Source organism: Anopheles nili, chromosome 3 (assembly GCF_943737925.1).
Source record: "Anopheles nili chromosome 3, idAnoNiliSN_F5_01, whole genome shotgun sequence".
In the NCBI taxonomy this organism is placed as follows: domain Eukaryota; kingdom Metazoa; phylum Arthropoda; class Insecta; order Diptera; family Culicidae; genus Anopheles; species Anopheles nili.
Genome location: NC_071292.1, coordinates 67,812,679 through 67,836,655, shown reverse-complemented (window position 1 = coordinate 67,836,655; position 23,977 = coordinate 67,812,679). Strand labels below are relative to the sequence as shown.

At 48.0% G+C, this 23,977-nt stretch overlaps 1 protein-coding gene across 1 annotated transcript; it reads left to right on the top strand.

The window, feature by feature from the left end:
• The first annotated feature begins 5,290 nt into the window (after positions 1–5,290).
• Positions 5,291–11,978, top strand: LOC128726783 (uncharacterized). The gene is made up of 3 exons (XM_053820611.1): positions 5,291–9,849; positions 10,123–10,300; positions 11,631–11,978. The coding sequence occupies exons 1-3, from the start codon at positions 5,291–5,293 to the stop codon at positions 11,775–11,777; spliced, it is 4,884 nt and encodes a 1,627-aa protein (XP_053676586.1). The 3' UTR covers positions 11,778–11,978.
• The last annotated feature ends 11,999 nt before the right edge of the window (positions 11,979–23,977 follow it).

The window sequence follows — 23,977 nt, the reverse complement described above, 5'->3', positions numbered from 1 at the left end:
ACCGGAGTATATGAACATATTGCAAAAAAGAAAGGAATATTAAATCATGCACAGCTCGTCTCTTTTTTGTACCGAATGTACTCGCGATCCGCAATGAATCAGCTCATGAACGACGAGTTAATTTTGGAACCATGTGACCATTCACAAACAGACAGAGTTTGTTACATCGGTCAGAATGACCAACACAAGTGCAATTGATTCTGTACGTGTTTCATGATCGTTTTGAGCTGCTGGTAGTGATTTATTTTGTGAGATTATTACATTTATTTTTTACTTGATGTCATATTTCTCCTTTCACCGTAATTCATTTCCCATCCACTACTGGCAAACATTTCTCCTAATGCATAACGTTTCTACATTGCCATACCCAGGTGGTTTCCATTCACTGTGTATGATTTATTTCTCAGTTATTTTTTCAAATCCCTATAAATAAGAAAACAGCAACACTGCACATGTTTCTCCTGCTGTTGTTTGATTAATTAAGCTTGTCTCTGTCAGGGTAAATGGTACAATTTGTCACTCCAAAACATGAGTGACGGATCAAAAGTTACGTTTGAGATGTAGATCCACAGCCAAGCTGCTGACTAGCCAAATGACTGCTCACGTATGGAGGCGCCTGGTCCTTTGTAGTTGATATTGCGATTTGCCATCGAGGCTGTGCATTTTTTGGGTATTATTCACCACAAAGCTGGCTATGAACCTAGGACGGAAATGATAGCTTTGGCTTAAAAAAAATAAAGCGTATTCTCTGCCACATTTCGGCAAAGTTGATCCACTGCCAGAGAGATATGTGCTCATGATGCACACCAGATGTGCAGCCTGACAGCATATGCCTGAGGTTTTTGTTATGGCATAGCCAATGTGCATCCGAGCGCAAAAAAAGACGTGAGCCACTAGTGCAATAAGTAAGGGAGAGAGAGGAAGAGAGAGTAAGAGAGGGAGTGATGGAAAGACTGAAAAGAGAGAAAACAATGTGAGTTTATTGAAAATTTACCGAAAGGTGCACTTGAAACACGTACTCGAGATGTGCTCATTTTTTTTGGGTTTGAAAAAACATTTAACTACGCACCTTTGAAGAATGAAGAACACTATCAAGGTAACTGGTGGTATATTGAATTTAATTTAAAACTTACAATCTCACAAGCGTAAATATAACACCTTTCGGTTTAACGCCTCGTTTATGGTAGGTTTTTTACCAACTTCTTCGTTTGCTACTCATTTCGGACGTGTTTAATATAATCCTTAAGCAACCGCTGTTGCTCATTAGTTTCTCCAAGCCGAGAAGAGGGCAAGACATTCGCAAAAAGAGTCAGGAAAATGTGCAAGGAGAAAGCAAAAATACGTTCCCACGATTTCCCGGCGCTGTCTGCCGTGGCCACTTAATCCACCCATCCATCAGCTGCATTTCGCGGCCAGCCGGCGTTGGATGTTCACCTCGCTGATGCACACGCCCGGTTGATTGCATGAATATTCATGCCCCGTCAGAGACGGCGTGACTCAAAAACCCCGGATGGAACGGCCAACTGTCAAACAGCATCCGTCAGGGTAGCTTGGCTGTCAGTTCCCGTGGGCGGGTGGTTTGTTGTAGGATTTCTCTTTTCCTTACGATCAAGTAAGAAGATCGCGACCTCTTGCTTGAAACCTTGATCGAGGTGCACGATCTTCACCGAGGCCACGGCAAATCAATCAGCGTAGGATCGTTATAAAAACGAAAAAAGGCCAAAAAAATAACCGATTTGAAATCGAAACCGGATCTATCCGGGACCGTTTCTTATTGGCACGTAATGGCTCATTTATTGCCAGAAAGCAAACATCGTCCGCTGCCAAGTGAACACTCACCGATCCATCCAGTTGATTTTTCACCCATGTGGTAAAAGAAAACTGAATCCGTTGGCCAATTTGGCATTTTTGTTTCGCTCGGTCTACGTCAAAGAAGGAAAAACTCCGCCCCAATCACGCTAAACCTTCTCTTCGAAGGTCATTAATCAGGGACCTGGGAGGATAAAAAAACGCTACACTCGGGCCGGGACAGCGACAGATTTATTGAATGAATCTCGAAACGGGTTAAACCATACGATACGGGACTTGTTTCGAGTTTTTTTCTACGTACGATTTCAGATTGGATTTCACGTGTATTTAAATTCTCTGAATGAAGTTAGTCATGCGACCGTTAGGATATGAATTAAGGGCCGTTTTGGCTACGTTTTTTGGTATGCAGCTTTATACACTAGGAATCGATGGTGTGGCGAAACATTTATTCCTTTACTCATGTCAATATTTCTGTAGACCGTAACAATTATCTTTATTGCGTTGCTGCTTATGAAGCGTTGCAACATGTGAAGATTTTGTTTTATAATCTGTTGTAAATAAATCTATAATTTTTTTTCAGAGAAATTTTTTAGAGAGACGTGGTAAAATCAATACTGAATTTCTGAATATTTCAAGTAACATTTTTTGCATCTGCATGAATTGCGGGAAATACAAAAGTAGGTAACCTTTTATCTTTGTAACATTCGCTAACGGTAACACACTTAATTATTGAGATAATTATCTTCTCTCAATCAACGAGAGAAGTTCTCAATAATTTTCTTTCTTCTAGCCGATGTGAACGATCTTGCCCATTTATCATACCCCCGCACAAGAACTTGTGACTGAGCACTCTTTTTCTCTTTTTATTTCGGCGATTCGCCTTTGTCGGATCACATTTCAAAGGAAGCAAAAAAGCTTGTGAATTGCACCCGGAAACAGGCCCACGCATCATCTCCGGGTTTGATTAATTTGGATTTCTTGCAGCTTCACTGTTCCGTCGGTGATCAAACAAGGCCACATGTCATGTTCTACGAGCAACTCGACTCGTAGACTTTTTGCTTTGCCTCGGGATGCCACGCCGGAAAAACAACGGCTGACAGAATTTTCTCTTTCTTCACAACGAAACACATTTTTGCGTGCTCATCTGGGCTATGGTTGGGTTAATTGGAATTACCGACTTGAGTGAGTAATACTGAATACTTAAATGAGTTCAATATGGGGATATGTATAATAAGCAAGAGCAGTAGTGCTCGGAGGCGTAGAGTGGATGAATTTGTAAAATAACTCAATCATTCTGATCGATGCAAAATCCGACGCATTCAAACTGCGAATGATTAATTGCAGATGCGATTGCGGTTTATTATAGCAGATGCTGGATTTTTTCACAGCTTCTCGTTCATACAGCTTGTTTACAAACAATTAACCATCGTAAACGGCCGGTTCCCCCGAAACGATACGATCGCAGTTTTTGGCCTTTAATTTTTACACGATTTTTCCCAAAAATCATTTCACGTATCGTGATATAGAGGAGGTTTCCATCCAAGCTATTTCCTCAAAAAAAAACCTTATACCCAATGACGCTGCGAACTAGACGATTCTGCATCACCGTCTTTTCGGTGAGTAATAATCATGGCTGCCGAGAAAAAAGAACTCATCTAATTTGGTTGAACGGTTGCAAGCGCGCTTTGTGTCGTCGTTAATTATCTGCTTGCAAATGGAAAAGAGGAGAAAAAAACCCTGCCCTTTTCCCTTCATTTCCACGCCACGTGAAGCGTCATCCATCATGGTCCAATTTTCAAAACCAATGAGGCGGCGTGGGCCATTTTTGCACCTTCTCGCCAGCAACGGCTCGTTGGACGTCCGGAGCACGTACGCGTCGGTTCATGAAAAATGGTGTTCACCTTTACACCTGAACGCCGGGGTAGACCGGAAAATCACCGACACCAGCCTCAAACGGGTGAGATCCTGCGCGAGAATGAGTGCCGCGTGAGTCATGCGTTTCCAACGGATCGCACGATCGTTTGGGAAAGTTGCCACCTTCGGGTTGGAAAATCCGCTCACCCAGCTTTAGCCGCTCGCTCTGAATGCAACGCGTGTGAGCGAGACGTGATTTCGAAAGAGCGGGGCAGAGGAAAGTCCCGGTTGGCAAGAAAGGGAGACAGGTTTGATATATTTAACACAAGAACCGGCGCGCACCTTGCGAGAGCGTGAACACCCTCGCGGGAGTTTTCCCAGAGATCTTGAGGCACAGTCAGTCAGTTCGAGTCGGTTGGTCGGTCCGGTCCGGTTGCCGCCAGACGCCGGAACGCATTCGAAAGCCGAGTTTTTGCTCTGACGGGCAGAGCAGTGTGGCAAGGGGCTGTTTACGAAATCGCAAAGCAGTGGTTTTTCCGATCATTTCCCGGTTTCAAAGTGTTTGCTTCAAAGATGGTGTGAGCGATGAAAAGAAAACCGACCGACGGTAACAGATGTGATACATACCGTCCGCACTAAAAGCCCACAGTTAGTGCACGTTTTGCGGAAGTGATGAATATAGAGTGAAGGCTAGTGTTTGCTTGGGAAAAAAGGAGAAAAAACCACGGAAGTCCGTTACGCCACCACGTCGCGGTGAAGAAAGCGTTAATAAAGCGTGTAGCACGCGGTTAATCGAAGGATAAGACATCAACATAAAAGGGGTGACTGTACAGCCACCCGCACGCGTGTTAGATCCTGTCAAGCCACAGGACGCACAGTCACAGTGAGAAAATAAAAGCGCAACATTTTCGGTTGAAGAATTTGTGATATTTTTAGTCCACCCCCGGTGGTGAGGTTTTTACCTTTTCACGGGGAACAATATCGTATTTCGGCACGGCAGACGCGTGGTGATCACGAGGTCGGAAAACCGCGTCAGAACGTGTCAAGTTCGCTTCACATCACCACCCAGCAGAACGTGAAAAAAGTCACGAACCATCCATCTGAAATTTGCTAAAAAAAAAAGAAAAAAAAAACAGCACTAATAATCACGACGAGCAAGTGACATAAGCCTTCGCAGCGTTTATGATCTCGGATCGGTGTGCGCGTTCCGTGAGGCACCGCGTTTAATCAAACATTAAATGCTAATTCCACTGCTCGGGCCCACAACGATCGTTGGCATTCAAGCAGCGAAGAAAAGTGCACACATTGCTTAAGGGCTCCTGAAAGCGGTGCATCCCAACGGCATCCGGAACAGCCGAAAATAAACATCGAAAGACGCGCAATCTCACCGGCGTCGCCGTCGGTGGAGCGTGCCTGCGTGGCGTCGCATTCCGTCCGGAAACGAAAACGGGAAAACTCACGCTCTCATACCAACATCACGCGCACCCCAAAAAAGGGGAACGAGCTATTTTTGGGCCAGCTTCGTTGGAGTTCCAGTCTGATCCCGAGAGGACGAGACTGAACCGGTGGAGTCGAGAACGAAACCGAACATCTTGCTGTTGCACAAGCACCCACCAGAACCACCACGATGTCGTTTTGCCGGATCACGGGCAAGTGCAGGTCGCTGCCAAAGCCCAACTACTTCCCGATGTTGCCACCGATCTCACCGGCAGCTGCCAAGCGTTTTTGCCGGGTCACGGGCAAATCATACGGGCTACCATCACACCATTTCATCCCGGTGGCGTTGGCCAGACCTCGCAACGGAACCGGTGCGGATCGGTGCCGTGTCACGAACGTGTCCGCCGAGCTGGAACGGCACCATTACCAACCGGGTGCGTACGGAAACCGACCACACGAGCTGGTGAGCGCGTTCCGGTACGTTCTACCGGTGCTGGACGCCGGTGATGAGGCCCAACGTAACCTGAGCGAGGTGTTGGCACGCAAAACGGCTCCACTCGAGCAGACACTGTACGTGTACCGGGTGGAAGAGCGTGGTTTTGGACTCGTCTTTCCAGCACGACTTGAAGCGGCCGTACGCGATGGTGACGTACGCGATGTGCTGCTGGCGAAGGAGTCCGATAAGTTGTTGATCCGATTGCGCAAGGGTGCCAGTGTGGCTGTACCGTTGAAAGGTTTCGAGACAGCTGGCCCAGATAATGCACTGTACGAAGGTGAAGGTCCTCGTGAAGAAGTGATCAAACGGCGCGAGCGCGAGGATGCAGCTCGACCCAAGCCAAAAGCCAATGGAGGCGCCTTGTCGTCCATCGCGCACATCTTCGAGCGGAAGGAACGTGCCGAAGAGGAACAACTCGAACAGGAACAGCGCTTCATCGAGGAACACCGTGAGAAAGCAGCTAAGTTGGCAGCTGAACGGCGTGAACGTCAGCGGGAAGAGCAACAACAGGCACTTCGGCTCAACGAACACCTGCTAGGACAGGATCCTGAGCTGGGTGATCTGGTGAAACCGCTTATCGAGTCCTGGGATTGGGGAACGCTGGAACGTGAAGCCGCGGATCGTAGTGCCGAAGGTGGTGGGGTTGTGAGCTCGGTGCGGACTCTTCCTGCTCCTCTACGAGTGATCCCCGCGGTTTTGGAAATCCCACGACCGATCGCAATCGACTCCGAACAGCTCACTCGATGCTCCGGTCTAGATGCGGCTTCATACGTCGGCACGATCGAGCCAGCACGGGTTGAAGTGCGTCCGGAACGAATAGCTGCAATGGCAGCACTGGACCAGGAAACTCTCAGCAAGACCGCTCGACTCACGGAACGATTGGCGGGAAGTGAACTGTTGCCTCATCCAGACGATCTCGCTTCGATCGTGACAGCTCTCGCAGGCACACAAGGCGAACAGATCGAGGTGGAGGGAGTACCTGGAGTGCGGTTGGTCGTGAACCATCAACCCGTGTTTCTCCCAGGCCAAACGGTACAGGTCGGTAAAAAGGGCCCCACTTTTGTACCGGGCCAGTCACTACCGTCCGGTGAACTGCTCGAGTTCGTTCCCGGTGTCACTATGGCCGGACCAGATGGAACAGTTCAGTTCGTGCCAGGTGAAGTGACAGGTCGTGCGTTCGTGGCAGGACGTACAGTCGAGGGTCGGTTCGTGTGTGGTCAGGTGCTAGTGGATGGAGACGGCGAGCCACGTTTTGTGCCGGGTCAAACGGTCGTGACACCAGAGGGCGCTAGTAAATTTGTGGCAGGTGTTGTAGACGAACGAACTGGTTCGTTCGTTCCTGGACAAGCGATCGACACTCCGGGAGGCGTTCGGTTTGTGCCGGGTCAAACGATCACGGTTGCTGGTCGTGAACGGTTCGTTCCGGGCCAGAACGTACCTACCGGTGATGGTGGATTAGTGTTCGTGCCTGGTCAAACAGTTCCCAACCAGCTCGCGGGAGATGCAACCGAACGGTTCGTGCCAGGAAAGACAATCGTGACATCTGAAGGAGCCCGATTCGTGCCGGGTCGCTACGTTGGGGACACGTTCGTACCGGGCATCGACGACGATGATGGTGCCCGGTTTGTGCCGGGAGTGAACATCGAAACGAAGGAAGGCTCCAAGTTCGTCGAGGGACAGGTTGTACGCACGCGTCACGGTGACGTGTTCATGCCAGGAACGACGGCCGTGGGTTCAAATGGCGAAGTAACCTTCGAACTGGCATCTACCATCGATGCGGTGCGATTCCGAGAAGCTATCCCTGTTGGGCTGGTCGTGGATGGAGACCGATTGGCCGCCGGAGAACCTTCGCTGTGTGTATTCGGCCATCTGGTACAGAACGAAGCCGGTAGTGTTGAGTTCTACCCGGAGCGGATTGGGCGAGAACATCTGCCAGCTGGGAAGGTGATCCCGGGTCAGTTAGTTCGCCAGCTCGCCGAGTCGAAGTTCATACCGGGCGTGAAAACCGAAGACGGTGGCTTCATGCCAGGTCAGGTTGTGCTGACCGATCGAGGAGAGCAGTTCGTCCCTGGGCAAGTGATTGAGACGTCCGAGGGCATGAAGTTCGTACCCGGACAGATCATTGAGACGAAAAGTGGTCCCAAATTCGTGCCTGGCCAGACAATGGAGACACCGGACGGAGCGAGGTTTGTGCCGGGTCAGATCATCAACACACGCGCCGGTCCTACCTTCATCCCTGGTCAGGTGATCAGTACGGATGATGATGGAGAGAAGTTCGTGCCTGGACAGATCGTTGACACCGAGGATGGACCACGGTTTGTGCCAGGACGTGTCGTCGAATCAGAGAATCGGGTCACTTTCATCCCAGGTCGGATCGTGCAGACAGCTGACGGACCGCGATTTGTGGCGCCCGATCTCAAGGACACCGAAGATGGCGACGAAGAGTTCTCGGTGCAGAGCTTCACCGTAACGCCTGAGGAGTTGAAGCTTCTCAAGCCTAGTCAACCCGCGTACGGTGGAGCTGTCTCAGGTGAGGGCTCACTTGTCGTCAGCCTAGACAGCACGATCCTGCAGGGCTTGGCACAATCAGGCATGCCAATCGGGCGCCAGGTGGAGGCATCTGCCGTGGACTACGTGCTCGAGAGTACGCAGGAGCGTAAGGCACTGCAGAAATTCCTTGCAGAGGGTGGCCTGCCAGGCGCAGAACTGGATGCACTCGAGAGTATCTTCGATGGGTTGAAGCAGGTCTGCCGGCAAGTTGACCGGGAGTCACTACAGTACAGCGATCCACGAGCACCTCTCGACGAAACTGTGTGTAATGGCTCGATCGGAGTTGTGGAAGCGCTTGCTGCGAGCCTCGCAGGCATGCTCACTGAGACGAGTGATGGTCCAGAACGTCCTATGTACGAGCTTATCGCGGAAGCCATCAAAGCATCAACGGGAGAGTACACGGTTGACGAGTTACGGCATGTTGTGGAGTCACCGGAGGCTGTGGACTACCTGATGGGAGCCGTCGCGCGAACGATCGTACGAAGCAACATCGACCAGAAGCTACGAACGCTTACGGCGCTAATCGACGGAGACACGGACGATGGTACACCTCGAGATGACGCCACCGGTGGATCGGTTCTGCCAACGGGTGCCATCGAGGAATTCTGCCAACTACTCGACAATGGCGCTATGTCTGAGGCGTTCGTAAACCTACTCAAGAAGGACGAACATCTGTTCCGCTCGATCGTGGGTAGTCTGCGCAGTTCTGGAGTCCTGGAAGACAGCGTCAACATTGCGGAGATCCTGCAAACGGCGCTCGTGGATAGTGTGCAGGAACGAGCGCAAGCCGCTCTCGTTGAGCTCGTCGAGGATGAAGGCTCACAGGATGCACTTCGGACGTTACTACGCAAATCAGAAGGTTTAGCACATGCCCTTGGGCACGCAAAGGAAGCAGAAGCACTCGGGTATCTGCTGACGAACCCGACCGCCCTACGTGAGCTGAATCGCGAGGACGAACTGTTTACGCTCATCAACCGGGTGTTGATCATGGAGCAGCTTGCCGAGGACGACGACGAGTACCGAGAGCTAATGGATGGGCTGGAAAGAACGCCCGCTCACGCTACCAAGAGTGATAAACTGCGGGAGTTGATCCGTCAGAGTGGTGCGTTGTCACACGCACCTGCTCGACGTCGTCCTGCCATCGAATCGTCGCGGGACGTACCGTTGTCGTTGTTCTACACCAACAACCAGCTCGCGATCGAGGAGTTCCTACTGCGAAGTGGTCGGGTCACTGGACAGCGATCTGCACCGAAGGCGTTCCTTATCATCAAGCGTGGGCTACAGGCGGTGATCCCGCGTGAGTCTAGCCATGAGGTGTTGGCTGGAAGGATCGCATATACCGTGCTGGATGAGGATGGTATCCGGCACTTTGAGCCGATGAACGTACTCTCGGCGTTACAGCTCAAACCACGATTCTTGCACCGCTTCTCGATGTACACCTGCGTTGTACAAGAAGAGCCGGATTGTGAGACGTTCAGCAGTAGTGGAAGCAGCAGCCACGACGCGCTTGACACCGTGGATGAAGTGGCGTACTATTACCGACCTCTGTCACGTCGTGGATCGCTAAGAGTACCTCTGTCTGAGATTGGAGCGACTCGCAAGCTTGAGACTCGCCAGGAGTCGTTTAGTCCGCGGTTGGAACGTCGCAAGATGCCACCTTTGAACGGGTTCCACCATACGAATCGAGAACCAATGTCGAAGTCGTACCAACCCCTTGAGCTGCCGTTCAAAACTCAAAAGCCACTGCATCATCACGGTTCTTTCACTACAACCGGTTCAGCGTCTGTTAGTCAACATGATCTGCCACTTCAGCAGCCAAATCTCCATGGGCCTTTCTCAGTCAGTCATCACCACCAGCCGCTTCAGCAACCGTATCCATCGCTACATCTGCACGGCCACGGTCCATTTGCTGTTGGTCAGCATCAACAGCCGTACAAGCTGCAGCACTTACACCAACCGGGATCGTTCCATGTTAGCCCTGCACACCAACCAATACATCAACCTTATCAATCACTACATCAGCACGGCTCGTTGCCAGTAGCCAGCAGTCCGAGTGTGCAGCTTCAGCAACACCTGCCTCGACAGCAGCAGCAACACCAGCCGCAGCCGCATTACCAGAAGCATTACCCCACGGCAAAGGCAGACAATGTTAAGGTAGGTTCTTGCAGCTCAGCTCTTGGCACCACGTGTGCCTACTGTTTCAGAGCCCTGTTTCAAAGCGACGGTTGAAGTCGCAAGCCCCTGCCGAACGCACTGGGCGTGCACTAATTATAGACAACATCGAGGTGGCCAAATAATCGCCTGTTTTGAAGGACAACCGACAACATAGCAGTTGACATTTCGTCGCGATTCAAGCTACACGAAGGAGCGAGAAACAGCGATAGTCCCAGAGTTTCATAGCCAATTTTGTGTTGTGCTTTTTTTTTGCTCTCTCGAAAATGGTATGTTTTCGAAAGATTAATCTTCTCAAAATCTCAACTGAGATCCGTGGGATGTGGAAGACGACGACGACGATGACGACAAAAACATGATGTTGTCCATAACGCTGATAACTGCTTGTCAACGCTTAGTCTCCATTAGCCGCTAGGAACGTTATAAATGGCACCGGACCGAAGTTAAGACAGGGTTTAAAAAACCAAACAAACGGTCGTTGATTCTAACGGGTTTGCGTTTGCGTTTAAGATAAATCCTCCGCTGACCCAGATTGCAGCCTGGACGTAGTTCATTACCCGGCCAGCAAATTATTAGCTTCCCTACGGTTTACTGCCACGAGTGAGAACTGTTTACGAGGCGCGTTTCTAGAACGTTGCGCCCAAGCAAATGGTTCCCATTCCACCCTCCCGAGAGGCATCCCTGCAGAAGACATCCACGGTCGTGAGGTGATAATAGACGATAGCGGAGTACCACACGGGGAGGTCTATTTTTACCATTCGTTCGGCTTGGTTGCGACGCATAGCAGCGCGCACAGAAGAATACCTTACGCTAGGGTTTCCACCAGGAAAAACGTACCAACCAACTCGTCAGTCGTTTTGGGGTAATGGATCATGTGCTACTCGACCAATTCGTTGTAGTCGTCGTCGTCGTCTTCGCAATGGCCTACGTTTGCTGCGATCGCTTCGATCGTCGTCTATAAATAGTGCTTAAAAAGGGCGTCTAGTGGCGTTTGCGAACTCGATCGATCAGAGGAGTGGGTTTTGCCGAACCCGGTGGAGGTCGAAGTTTGGCTGTCGAATATCACATTAATCCCATCGGTCCTAATAGATCGATTGCGGTCAAGACCCTACCGTTACCGAATCCCTCGCAGATGCTCCCATTCACCGGGTTTGCTTTGCATCTTACAAAAATTAAACGATGAGAGGCAGCTTGTCCGGTGCGGGAACATCTGGGGTTCGTTATAAGCCACCCTACCGATCGTTCGACGTTCGTTCTTCTGCATCCGCGTTCGCGTGTACTCATCTTTCATGAACGCTATGCTTCTTTCCAGCAGACTCTACCGATGGCAATGCGGATAGCAATCAAGGCCTCGCTGGCGCAAGGTCGCGAACCATCAAGCTGCCATCGCTCAGGCAGTCGGGACTCGATCCATCGGACGTCATCCCGGACGAGCATGCACGACTGGAACTGGAAGTGATGAACACGAAAAAAAAGGGCCCAGACTCACGCCCGTGATTGCTTGTGTTAGTTAGTTTTTTAAGGACACGATAGGGAACTTTGCAGAGCGCGATGCGTTTGGACGGAGACCTGACCTCCCCATCCAAAGCAGGGCTCGATGTAAAGCTGAACTGAATTCTCACACGGATGTACACATATTCTTGGCTTAGAGGACTGTGAATGGAATAAAATAAATATCACCCTCATATAAAACATGCATTTCTGCTTCCATTGAAGTCGACCTTATGATGTTGTACTAGATCGCGCTCGCTTTAGTGATATATCACCCGACCTTTACCGCTGACACTTGAAACCGGATACGGTTGCAAAACCATCTGCGTCCGAGCTGTGGCTTAGGGCCGTTCTACGACACCGTAATTACTCACCGGATGGAGACGTTTAAAGTAAAACTGCGTGCATAAATCATGTTGTGTCAACGTTGGCGTGTGGGACGAATTCTGCTGACCACCGCTGATGCGAAGCTCCCGGATCGCTAATGGACCGTGGCTGGAAGGTATGGTGTGTTCCATACGCGACAGTTGACATGCTGAGCAAGGTCATTTGAACACTTTCTCAAACGTCCACGTTCGGGGCTTCTAGGTCTCGGAGTTTTTGCACATCTCAGCGGGTGATCTTAGCATTTTGGTGTAGCTTAGCCTTTGTGGGTTTAAGCACGAGGACCAACGGCTTAAGATGTCGTCACGACTGTCAACTAAACGCTGACCATCGTCCGGAGAGTCTCCGACGGGATATGAGCTTCTGTGTGCTTGACCCACATATTTACCCACGTCCGAACACTGTCCATTATGCAACGAGAGTGCCACGTTTTGCCTACGAGCGTACGTAAGAACAAACAAACAGCCTCTCGGTTGCGAGTGCTCCTTTGAAGATTCCGGCTGTCCGATGGTTTTTAGTTATGAAGTGAACCCACTCTATCGTAGCTCACGTTGCCGTTGTCTGAAAATTTAACGGCTGAAACACGGAGTACACGATCGAACAGTGAGCTTAAAAATCGGCCGAAAATTGTTTGTTTTCTTACGCACCGATATTACCAGCTGCAAGGTTCTTATGATTTATTCCAACCAACCCAACAGCCAGTGTACCAATGCTTTTCCCCTGGTGAGTTTCCGCTGCGTGCACACGACGAAGATCGTTTACCGACGAGGAAGCCTCTCTTACACCGTTGGTGTGAATAGCTCTTTGCTGTTTCATTAGCTCTCATTAGGCGATCCGCATTGGAAAGGTCCCAAATTGGCCCATGTGTCACTCACCCAACTTCTCGTCTGATGCCTGCGCGATGAAGATGACACTTTCCTGCGGCGCTGGTGGAATCGTGTCGTCTGTACGCGATCGCGCTCTATTAGTGGATTAGCGATTACCAAACCGTGTACCGCGATGTTGCCGTACGTCCATCATCATCCTCCCGTGGTCAGCGAAGCCAGTGTGTCTGTGCGTTCGGTCTGGCTGGTGATCGGTGATGGTTGCATAATTCTTAAAATAGAATCCATCCCGCGTTAGCGAGCCCTTCATCATCGGCTGGCAAGCGTGGGCAATACGCAGCAAACGCACGCACGCACGCATGGCCACGTGCAGTCCCAAACTCGATGCTCAGGTGCTCCAAAATGTCCGAACTGCTCGTATTCTATCTGTCGAGGTGCGTCTAGCATCAACGTTGTCCCACAGAAGCTGGTAACCAATCTCGATTCGATGTGATGTGAATGAACTCCGGAAAGGGTGGAGCTATATTTATGCCCTTGCCGTTTGCTGACACCTTCACTTTGTACCGAGTGTCGCTTTCTTTTGGTGTGCGTCGCTCCAGAAGAAAAAACACTTTCGTTTACCGAACAGCTTGGAACAATTCCCACGCTGGGGGAAATTCTAAAAATGGCCTTTCCCACCCGCCCGTTGACGGACATAATGAAGCGTGCACGAACGTGGCCATACCTCATTGTGTGAGCGTCATCGGAGCGGCTTTTGCGTAAGAGCGGTACTGCGTTTGAGCGCTGTCCGCTGAAAGTGCCTTCGCAGAACGCCCGGGGAAACATTTGCTAACAGATGTTTTATTGTTCGCAACGGTGCGCACTTTGGAGAACAAAACCAGCCACTCTCAAGGTAAGGTTCTCATCTCCCTCACCTGACGTCAGCCGTGGACAATTAATGAACTCCAGATGATGGTTGGGGGGTTTTAACGCATGCATAATTAAATACGTCCTGTTGGTGGGAGGAAGCAGCTCTTGGGATGTTTAAGACAGTCACACCTGAACTTGGAGAGGTTCTAAAATTGTACGAATCATTTAATTAAACTATTACCGTCAATATTTTCTTTTTTCGGTTGCAAAGTTGACATGTCCTTCCACCTTAAATCATCTTCTCTATAGAAAACTGTCACAGAAACGTAAAGCAATCCGAAATTTAAAAAAAAAACAAAAAACCGCCCCATTTCGACAGGTTTGTAGTCACATTTTACACTGACTTACATAACGTACCATGACGTGTCCATAGGGATCGCCTTCAATGAATCATTCTCTCGTGGTGACCTACTTCGATCCCAGTTTGCTGAGATCCTGACGCATCACGAGCGCCCGTGAAATGTTACAAAAAACCTATGTCTAACGGTTTTGTGTGTGAAAACGGGTTTCTTTTGGGGGTTCTTGTTTGAAAGTTATTAACACTTTAATTTTAATTACAAAAAAGACAAGGTCTTAGGCATTCTCGGCTCCATATTGCAAACATTCCCATCGCGCCGGAGATTCCGACATGAAAAACAGATGCTCTGGTGTAGCTCCCTACGCGATGATGACTCAATCTCAGCTGATGTCGTTGGAAGCGGTTTTATTGCCGCTTCTTCTTTTTTTTTGCTGCCTGTAGCCGTTTTCAGGCATATTTCATCTGTCCGCCTAACCTATGCATCATTGGGTGGGACGCCTTCGAATCAACAGCTGGTTGGTTGTCAGGCATGAATGGACCGACTCGATCGCACACACGTGACACGTTTCCGTGTTTTGACCTACACCACTCGCCGGTGTTGAGCCGGTTCGCGAAGGAAAACAATGTTTCAAAAACAAACCCCCCGTGGCGAGAGCAAAGAGTTTACGACAAACAAACAGTTTATTGCCAACAATTTGGAGTATATAATAAAGAGCGCTGCGAGCACGTCAAGAGCGAGATTTCCTTCGATGTTAATGCTTACTGGTACCATTTTCGTCGGCTGGACCGTCACGTCATCATGCGTGCGTGCGCTTCTATCCTTCTCACTTCTTCCATCGTCGCCGGAACGTGCCGTGCTACCAGACGAGGAACTAAAAATAGGCCGTATTTATTATTTATTTTAGCCCCCATCGTCCGATGGAAGATCTAATAGACAGAAACGCATAAAAATAGAGTCAAGACGGTAGTGCGTGTCCAAACGTGCACAGAGCTCCGTTTAGAGCATATAGATATATGTTTGGGAAATATGATCGACACTTCCGAACCACGGCAGCACTGTTGAAGCTATGTGTTCACATTCACCACATTCGGCGTCCTTTGCTTTTAGGGGCCGTTCGATGATTCGCTTGAATGCATTCGGAGAAAATCTTCAGGGCTTGATGACGAACCACGAACACCATTGTGGCATGATTGACATCGTTAAGTAGCTTCAGTGGATTGGTCGTTTTTACAGAAGAGGTTATGATAGGGTTATCTGAGACCCTCAAGAACCTGAGAAGGTCAGCAATGCTTCGGAACACGTTACACATTTAGATGATCGGAAATTGGTTGACGAGTTTCAATGTCATGCCAAATTAAGAACATACTTTTCATCCAGTAGCATTAGTGTCGGTTGAGAAAAACATACGAAGGTCAAAATACACCTTATTTATTTGCCTATGAAACGAAGGCTTACATTCGAGCACCTGGACTCAAGGTTTTAGAGATGATTGTCAGGTATTAACTCATCAACGAAAGGATTAGAATATGGTTGGTTTGAGCTATGACTGACCTTTAAAAAATGGTATGGAATAACAGAATCCATACACACATCCATAGAAATTATCTTTATCAATTAAATTAGATCTTCAACAGATCTCACACAGTTTGTTACGCAAAGAATGTAACCCATGAGCCATTATAATAATCTCCTGATGGAAATTTATTCTGATTGCAAGCTACTATATTGAGTACGACGCAAAACTTCTCGGCGAAATTGTAACCGTATGGCCGCACATCGAAAATTTATCATCACGATTTACCATTAGGAATGCCGGTGCAATTTATCTACGATCCGCGCTCGCCTTCACCGACTCCGACCGGCTGCTACAAATTATATTTCAAATCACATTCCTCCCGGCTGACGGTGAGGGTTCTCTGTTTTCCTTCGCACGATAAACAGATTCGAAGTCAACAATGCAACCTTTCTCTCCCAGACGCAGCCGCCTCGTAGGTAGGCTCAAAATACAGTCCCTCCATAGTAATTCCGACGTCGAGACCAGGAGAAGATCCAAAGGATCGTAAATATTGTGCACGCACGCGAAAGCCAAGCGACCCGTATCCAGACGCTCGGAATATCCCACAACAAACTATCGGTATTACTTATCGAAATCGGCTCCACTTAAACACGATCGGCTAAATATAGCCCACCCTGTCGTGTAAGCGTAGTGCCAACATCTCACCTCTGCTCCGGTGGGGAAGTTGTTTTTGCTACGCGTGGGAAAATTGATCCTTGAAAATACCGTAAACCTAACTAGATCGCCACGGTCAAGGTGCTGAGTCGGAACTGAAGCAGGCTTATATCACCTGTTTTCCTTTGCGGGCTGTTCTCGTAGATGGGAAATAAGTTTGGGTAAGCAGGCCAGCTCTAACGAGGTCACATGTCGCAGGAAATGTCATTTCAGGCAGGGACGTTGTTCCCGCGACACTGTTCGGAATTATATTATTTTTCGGCACACGTTTGTGTGCTAGTTTTTGTTTGTTCAGTTGCCACCAGAATTGCACCTTGTGGTTGTCGTCGCGACCACCCAATTTTGGCGCATAGTACGGAATGTTAACAAACTCATCCTGTTCTCAGTCAGTGCGCATTTTGACATATCCTGACGGAGCGCCAATTAGCGTGGTGAAGGATGCTGCAAATCCACGCGGATCTAGCGTGATATTTTTTGTTTTATTTTTCTTTTTGTCCGAAGATTCTGTCGCAAATTGATATGTCCCAGCTTTGGTCAGTTTTCCGAGTAGGATGACGTCCATAGATGGCATGCCGGTGCAGGAATGGTACGATCGATCTCAATTAGGTTCGAACAGTTTGGCCATCGTTACCACAACCACTTATTTGCAAAGGACTTCGACTTATGGCATCAAAAATCGTTGATTCCACTTTGGCTATCACTTCCATTAATCTGCAACTGAGCAGCTCTATCATCGCTAGAGTGGCATTTGGCGATAAATATCTAGCGAAAAAAAAACATACACGATTGGTACGTTAAGAGCTCGGTTGACTGGAGAGATGCCAGGATTTTTAGAGGATAATATATGCGCTCATGGGAAAAATGGTATACGAGCGGCAGTAAAACGAGCATTTGATAGATTGTATCATTAGTGGTTGACGGATTTATGGTCTCATTAGAAGGTACCTCTCTGGCGGGAGAAAATGTTGTCACGTTGATACCACCGTTGCGCGAGGATCGGGAATGTCTCGGTATTTGAGCGTAGTCGATTTATTTAACACTTCACCCTATTCGAGAAGAAATCGAATACCAGGCAATAAATTCATCATTTGGGATTAATTTTACTTTCTAGCTCGAGCGAACTGTCTGCGGTTACGACAAGTATCGTATTTCATGTGAAGCGTATGGGTGTGCTTTCCGGCTCAATGACGCTGTTTACTTCCCCATCACGTCAAGCCAGCCCTTTTTTAACACTCGGGTGCGCATTTAGCCACTGCCAACTCAGGGCATCCATTGCAGGGTGCATTAGCAAAATAAATGAGCAGATTTGGTCAATTAGAGATGCCAAAATGTCGTCTTCAACACCTCGATAGCATGCATCATCCTCATCATGGACATTCGTCCGTGCAGCGAAAAGGCAACACGCCAACTTCGTACCAGCGCAACACGCCCGTATTCGTTCAACCGTACAAGACACACGCTTTTCAGTGTCTCGGATCATGTCCTTCGAGCAATCGCATGTCGGTGGTATCGGTCCGGAAATTACGCCAGGATGAATTGTCCCGAGACATGATGGTCATTTGAATCACACTACGTATTGTTTGGCTCGAAATTAATCTATTTCCTTTTGATTTTCTCATCAACATGCGGGCCCAAGTAGATGTACGATATTTTGGTTGTAAACAAAAACTACGATGCCGAGGGACCGGACTCGATCTCGGTGCGGATCGGCGATCTCGTCGAGGTACTCGACATGGGCGATTCGGCTGCCAATGCGGCAAAGTAAGTACATGTTTCGTGCACAAAACAAGCTTCCGTCTTATGGACAATGGTACTTTTGCATTCTGTTCCGCAGAAAGCCGAAGCTCGACCCGCAGATGAACATTGGGCAAACCGAGGAGCGACTCGACAGTTCCGCCTCACGGCACAAGCTGGCTGTGAAACCGAAGAAAAACCACCAGAGCTCGGCCCACCGACGTAGCGTTAGTCCACAGCCACCGTATCAACCGAAACCGAACGAGAAGTAAGTCCTTGTCGCGTGCAGCGCTTTGCACCTGTTACTTGGGGACTAATTATTCTTGCTGACGTTCTCGCAATTAGGTGGAAAGTGCGAATCTTCGACGGTGACGACAATGCCAAGGCCGGCTGGATACCGGTGTCCGTGCTGGACATCATGCACACCGAGCAGGCCGTATTTGGCGAGAAATCCAACGATGCCTCCTACAGACGAGAGTAAGTCGCAATCCTCGTAGTGATACGTTTTCACCAACAGCTTTTATATTTTTCTTTCAAACACTTTTCCCCGCTCAAAGAGCTGTGGTACGCGAACTGGTCGAAACGGAGGAAGAGTTCGCCAAGGATCTCCAGCAAGTCGTCGACAACTACCTCAAGTACATCGACAACAAGGACAATAAGGTGCCGCGGGTGGTTCGCGATCATAAAGACGACATCTTCAATAACTTCAAGCAGATCGCGGACTTTCACAACACGTAAGTGCTTTGGAGTGGAGTGGTACGATGGGATCGCATGTGGATGCGGTTTTATAGCGCTCTAGAGTAGTGTTGCCTTAATGTTCGAGGGCGTAAATGTTAATGTACCACTCGCCGCAGGGTGCTGATCGAGGGCGTGAAGTATTACGCCAACAACCCGAAGATGATCGGCAAAACGTTCCTGCGACTCGAGCGGGACTTCGACAAGCACGTGAAGTACTGCCGGGACGCTCCGATCGCGCAAGAGTTCCTCGCGTCTAACGATGCTATCCGCGATTTCTTCATGGTGAGTAAACATACACTGAGTGATTGGAAAAAGATAACAGACATAGAGAGGATCGCTTCTTCGGATGGACCAAAGAGACCAAATCGATGACAGACTGCTTTGTATCCTATAAAAAATTTATTCCCAGTTCTCTTATGATTAAAAAAACTGTAATAAAACTGCAAACTTATTACTATTTTCACACCTTGCACTGTTGCACATACCCTCGAGTAAGGTGAAATCAAAATACTTTTGCAAACGAAATGATCGTTACTGAAGCTTTTTAGTGCAGTCGAAAGTTTGCGTACTAAGAAACTTTATTCCTCTTTCACGACACTAGCGCCATCTGTTGGAATTCAGTGCATCTGCTTACTCAAAATCCTTACTAAAAAAAGGCGGAAAACTGTCTTCGAGTTATCTTATACTTCTGAATGCATTCTTGAGCATCGTTCAACACTTTTGATCCAACACCAGGAATGAAAAGAATAGCCATGCAACACTTTTCTCTTTTCTCACTGGTGTTAAACGTTTTGTGTTTACCGATACTGTCCTTACCGCACGTAGACACGATTCGGCCATCCTCAAACCTGAATGCCTGATGCCGGAAAACTCGCCGGAGATTAGCTGAAACGGTCAACGGGATTAGGCGGCTCTGGTTAATATACGATCGCTCAGCCGATTAACATGGTCCCGGTGCAAGATTGTATTGCCAGCGCCATGACGGAACTGCATGTCCACTGAAACGTGCGCACAGTGCCGTTGTGGTACAGTTTCACCAGCCGGTGTGTAATGAGAATCGCGGCCTCTAGTGGCTTTCCCTCCCCATGAACAGCAGCGTTCGCGATCGTCCGGCAGCTGTCAAAGTCGAAAGTGATGAAATGGCAGCCATGCAGCAAAACCCGGCAGAAACAGCAAACAACGCGCACACACTTGTTACTCAATCGTGACTGCCGGAAATGGCGTGTGTGCGTTCGACGCACCCTAGGTTCGGTCAACATGCTACGGGCGGATTAGGTTTCTATTTTTCGAACCCCACCGACTTTATTGCGATAAAGCACTCTTTCACAGGGCGCTTTGACCGGCCCCATTACGACATCCTTTGGGACGGGCAAACTCATCAAAACTCGATTATGTCACACAGTTTTAATGCTCGGTGGAATTGCTCTGCTATTATACAATGAAGGAAGCTGCGACCAACACACATGCACGCCGAGCGCGGATTTCATGCTGGCACCTTGTGATGCCGGGGGCAATAAACGTTGGGGCCAAACGAAAGATATGGCCCCCGGTACATTAACTTGTACGTGCCCGATAAATCCGAGCGTGTTTATGGGAGCAAGATGGCGGCCCCTGATCACGTACTGACACACAATAGCTGGTGGTGCAAAAACAAGCAAGAAAAATAAAAGGAAAGCGTTTCGAACGGTGGAACAGAGAAGGACCATTTGGATTTGTTCTGGTGGTACCGATATCATTAGCAGAACGATTTGAATGGGTGATTTGAAATAGGCCGGTGAAGGAAGTTCTGGCCGGGTTTCAGCATGCTCGATTTTATTACAGGGGCGTCTCATTTCATTACGGGTGGTCTAAATTTAAATGAGTGGGCTTGCGGCAGATGATGATGGACGGAATGGCTCTCCGGTGCGTGATCGCATATGGCCGCCAAAGCAAATGATCGATTAGCGAACAATCCAAAGCAGCTGTGCTAGTGTCAATGATCGGAACAGCTTGGCTTGGTGCGTATCTGCCGTACATGAGGAAACGGAATGCATGTGTGTTTTTCGGAACCGAGAATATGCTATTTATAGCACGCTGTTGGCGAAAATTGGCTATACGATTTTTCATGCACAACGAGCCGATTTTCTTGTCTCGTCGATTTCCAACCTGTTTGTTTTTCTCCGTTTTTGCAACATCCAATGCGTTGCTAACAACTCTTCTTGTGTATACTTCAAATATACTACTCGTTGAGCATTCATATATGTCGATGGTTTTCATATACTTTTAATTGATGGTGGCATGTTTGGTTTGCAGTATTTATGATGCTGTTTACATCTTTAGCTGAGAAAAAAAACCAACACAAAACAATATTGCGTAATATTGATCGCCTTTTTTTCGGCCCACTGTATTTAAGTATTTACAGCTAAAATAAGCACAAACGACTATTTGAAGCACAAGCAACATGCAAGTTTTTGAAATATTAATGCATGCTAAAAGTCACATACTGTAGTTCTTTGCAGATTTGAATTCAAACAGCTGCAAATACTTTGTAAGCTACGTTCTGTTTTTGAAAGACATGAAAGTGCTTTCTACCAATTAAATGCATACCCAACATCCGCTGCGATAGCGCCAACATTGGTGCTGTGCCGTGAATGTGATAAATTCCCTGCACCGAGGCAAAAGCAAATAATTTTATCCCCCATATTCTTTCCGCCCCATCCGGTGAGAGAAATAAGTCAAGGTGAGCAGCGTTTTCGGCAGCTTCGCATTCCTTTACGATGGCTCTCTCCATTTTTTTCAACTCACCGTCGACATGGCATTGCACCAGAAAATTGCTAACCTGGCGTCAACATTAACGTCACCAGGCGCGTCTAAAAATCAATGCCATGTGCGCCACCTCCCTGATTTCCATTGCCATGGCTAACCCTCAGTAGGGGAAAGCAAATGAGCGCCCGTAGAGAATGGCATTCGGACCTCCCAAAGTCAAAACTGTAGTTAGTTCTCATTAATTTTGATTGGAAAAGAACATCAGTTTGTTGGTGTGTAAATTTAGCTATCCAGCTCCAGAAAAAAAGAAACCAACAAACCTGCCTGATCCGCAGTAAAAAACACTCCCATCATTCGTCGATCACATCGAGCCTGATCCCCGGCACAGAATGGCCAACGGCCGACAAATGGCCACTTCATCGTCACTGTTGTCTCGTTCGTCGTCACACCGTGAACGAACACACACAGCCACGGGCACCATTGGGGCACCACCTGTTACCTCCAGCTCCCTTCGTTACTTCCACCACGGTAACTGTTCGACGCACCCGACGCTCACACTCACACGAGATGCGCGCGGTGGTAGAAAATTTTCGACGGTCCGGACGTAATTTTAGAATATCTATATTTTTCGCTCACGGCCGATGGCGGGCGGCCGAGGTTCAGTCGTTCTTCAAAGCTGCCAGTAGACAGATCGAATCGAGCACCGTCTGAGAAAGACCGATAATCCGTAATCCGTGCGAAGCCCGTGTGAGGAAGTGCGTCCGATCGCATCCGGTTTTCGGGCCGTTTTGCTGGAGTCGCGAATCGTCGCGTCTATCGCGGACCGGCGTAATTTAGCTCGATAACCGAGTGATAGTTTATCGGGTGTGTGAATTTTTTCGTCCACTCCCGTCTGCACCATATCGAGTTAGCATATTCTTCGCGCTACGACACAACAGCAAAAAAGTAATTATCACACAATGAGCAATACAATAGGGTGTAATATAAAAGATTCGTTGCAAAAAGAATACGCCTACTTTGATAGCTTAAATCCTCGTTTACTAAAGAATGTGCTATAAGTAACGTCACAGAGGAGGAAAGTCGACCAGTGTCATTTGAGTGTCAATGGTTAACCCGATCCTCTCAACGACGGGTTGTTGCATAATCGTTCCTATCAGTGTGTCTCACCCGCTCAACAAAAAAGCCGTTAATTTTTCTGGTGCTTCTGTTTGCATATATGTGCTCTACCCGTGTGTTTGTGTGCAATTCGGTGTTGAAAATTTGGGGAGAAATTGTGGGAAATTTCGTTTTATTTTTGAACAACTGATCATGGCCTATTGTGTAGAAAGAGAATGACAGGGAGGAAGAGCTGTGTGCTATATTTTTTTCTTATGATCCTGGATGATCCTGGATGAAGTAATGATTTGTTGAACAAATACAAATATCGAATCTTTTAGCAAAAGTGATGTGATTAATCATAGAAAATGTTATCCCAATATGTGTAATAATCCAAAAGTTAGCTATCGAAAACGCTGTGTGTGAAAATATGTGAAGAATAAGGCTCTTTTTGAAGAAAAAGCAAATGATTTTCTAAATCGAGTGCTGATTTAATTCGCCAAAAATTTCACGTTTATGCAAGTGTGTTTCTATGTGTTTAACAGAGATAGACGCAGAGAAAGAGAGCGAGGGCTATGTGCAAAAAATGTGAGAAATAGTATTTCGTGGTCGCTTATTTACGTCACGGCTCACCCACGCAATATCCGGAAGCATCTACATTCGCTCGAAGGCAAATAAATCGTCCGAGGCAACAATAAGGAAAAAATAAATCTTTTTTTCAGCGACAAGTTGTTTTCTTTTATCCGTCTTCATGCTTATCTTTTTCGATTGGAACAAGCAACATTTCCATCATGCTATAAGGATGTTTAAATATTTAAACGTTCACCGACACCTCGCTTGGACGTCTGGTTGAGTTTGTTTGGCTTTCCGTGAAATTGAATTCACTTGATCTTAGAAACGAGCCAGAAAAACAAATCGAAAATGTTCTCCGTCTCAGTCGTTTCAATTGCACACGCTGGTCGTGACAAAAGCAGGACAGATTTTATTTATAACAATCAACTAGCCCACGACCAGACCAGATCAACCAGACACCCAAGGAACATAATTTGAGCGAGAGTGCTTGGTCTGGGGATGTAGATAGTCACTAAACACACATGAGTTTGTCTTCCTTTTAGCGTTCATAAGCATCAATTATTGTGCATCTCTTGAGTAGCAATAGAATACAGAAACATCTCAACTCTTTTATAATCGCTAAGTCGTTCGTCAGGCA

Excerpts from the sequence above, each read along its gene's own strand:
- LOC128726783 (XM_053820611.1), top strand. The coding sequence starts at position 5,291 with ATGTCGTTTTGCCGGATCACGGGCAAGTGCAGGTCGCTGCCAAAGCCC. Across the intron at positions 9,850-10,122 it reads CGAGAACCAATGTCGAAGTC|CCCTGCACACCAACCAATAC; the intron begins GTACCAACCCCT and ends GTTCCATGTTAG. Across the intron at positions 10,301-11,630 it reads CAAAGGCAGACAATGTTAAG|CAGACTCTACCGATGGCAAT; the intron begins GTAGGTTCTTGC and ends GCTTCTTTCCAG.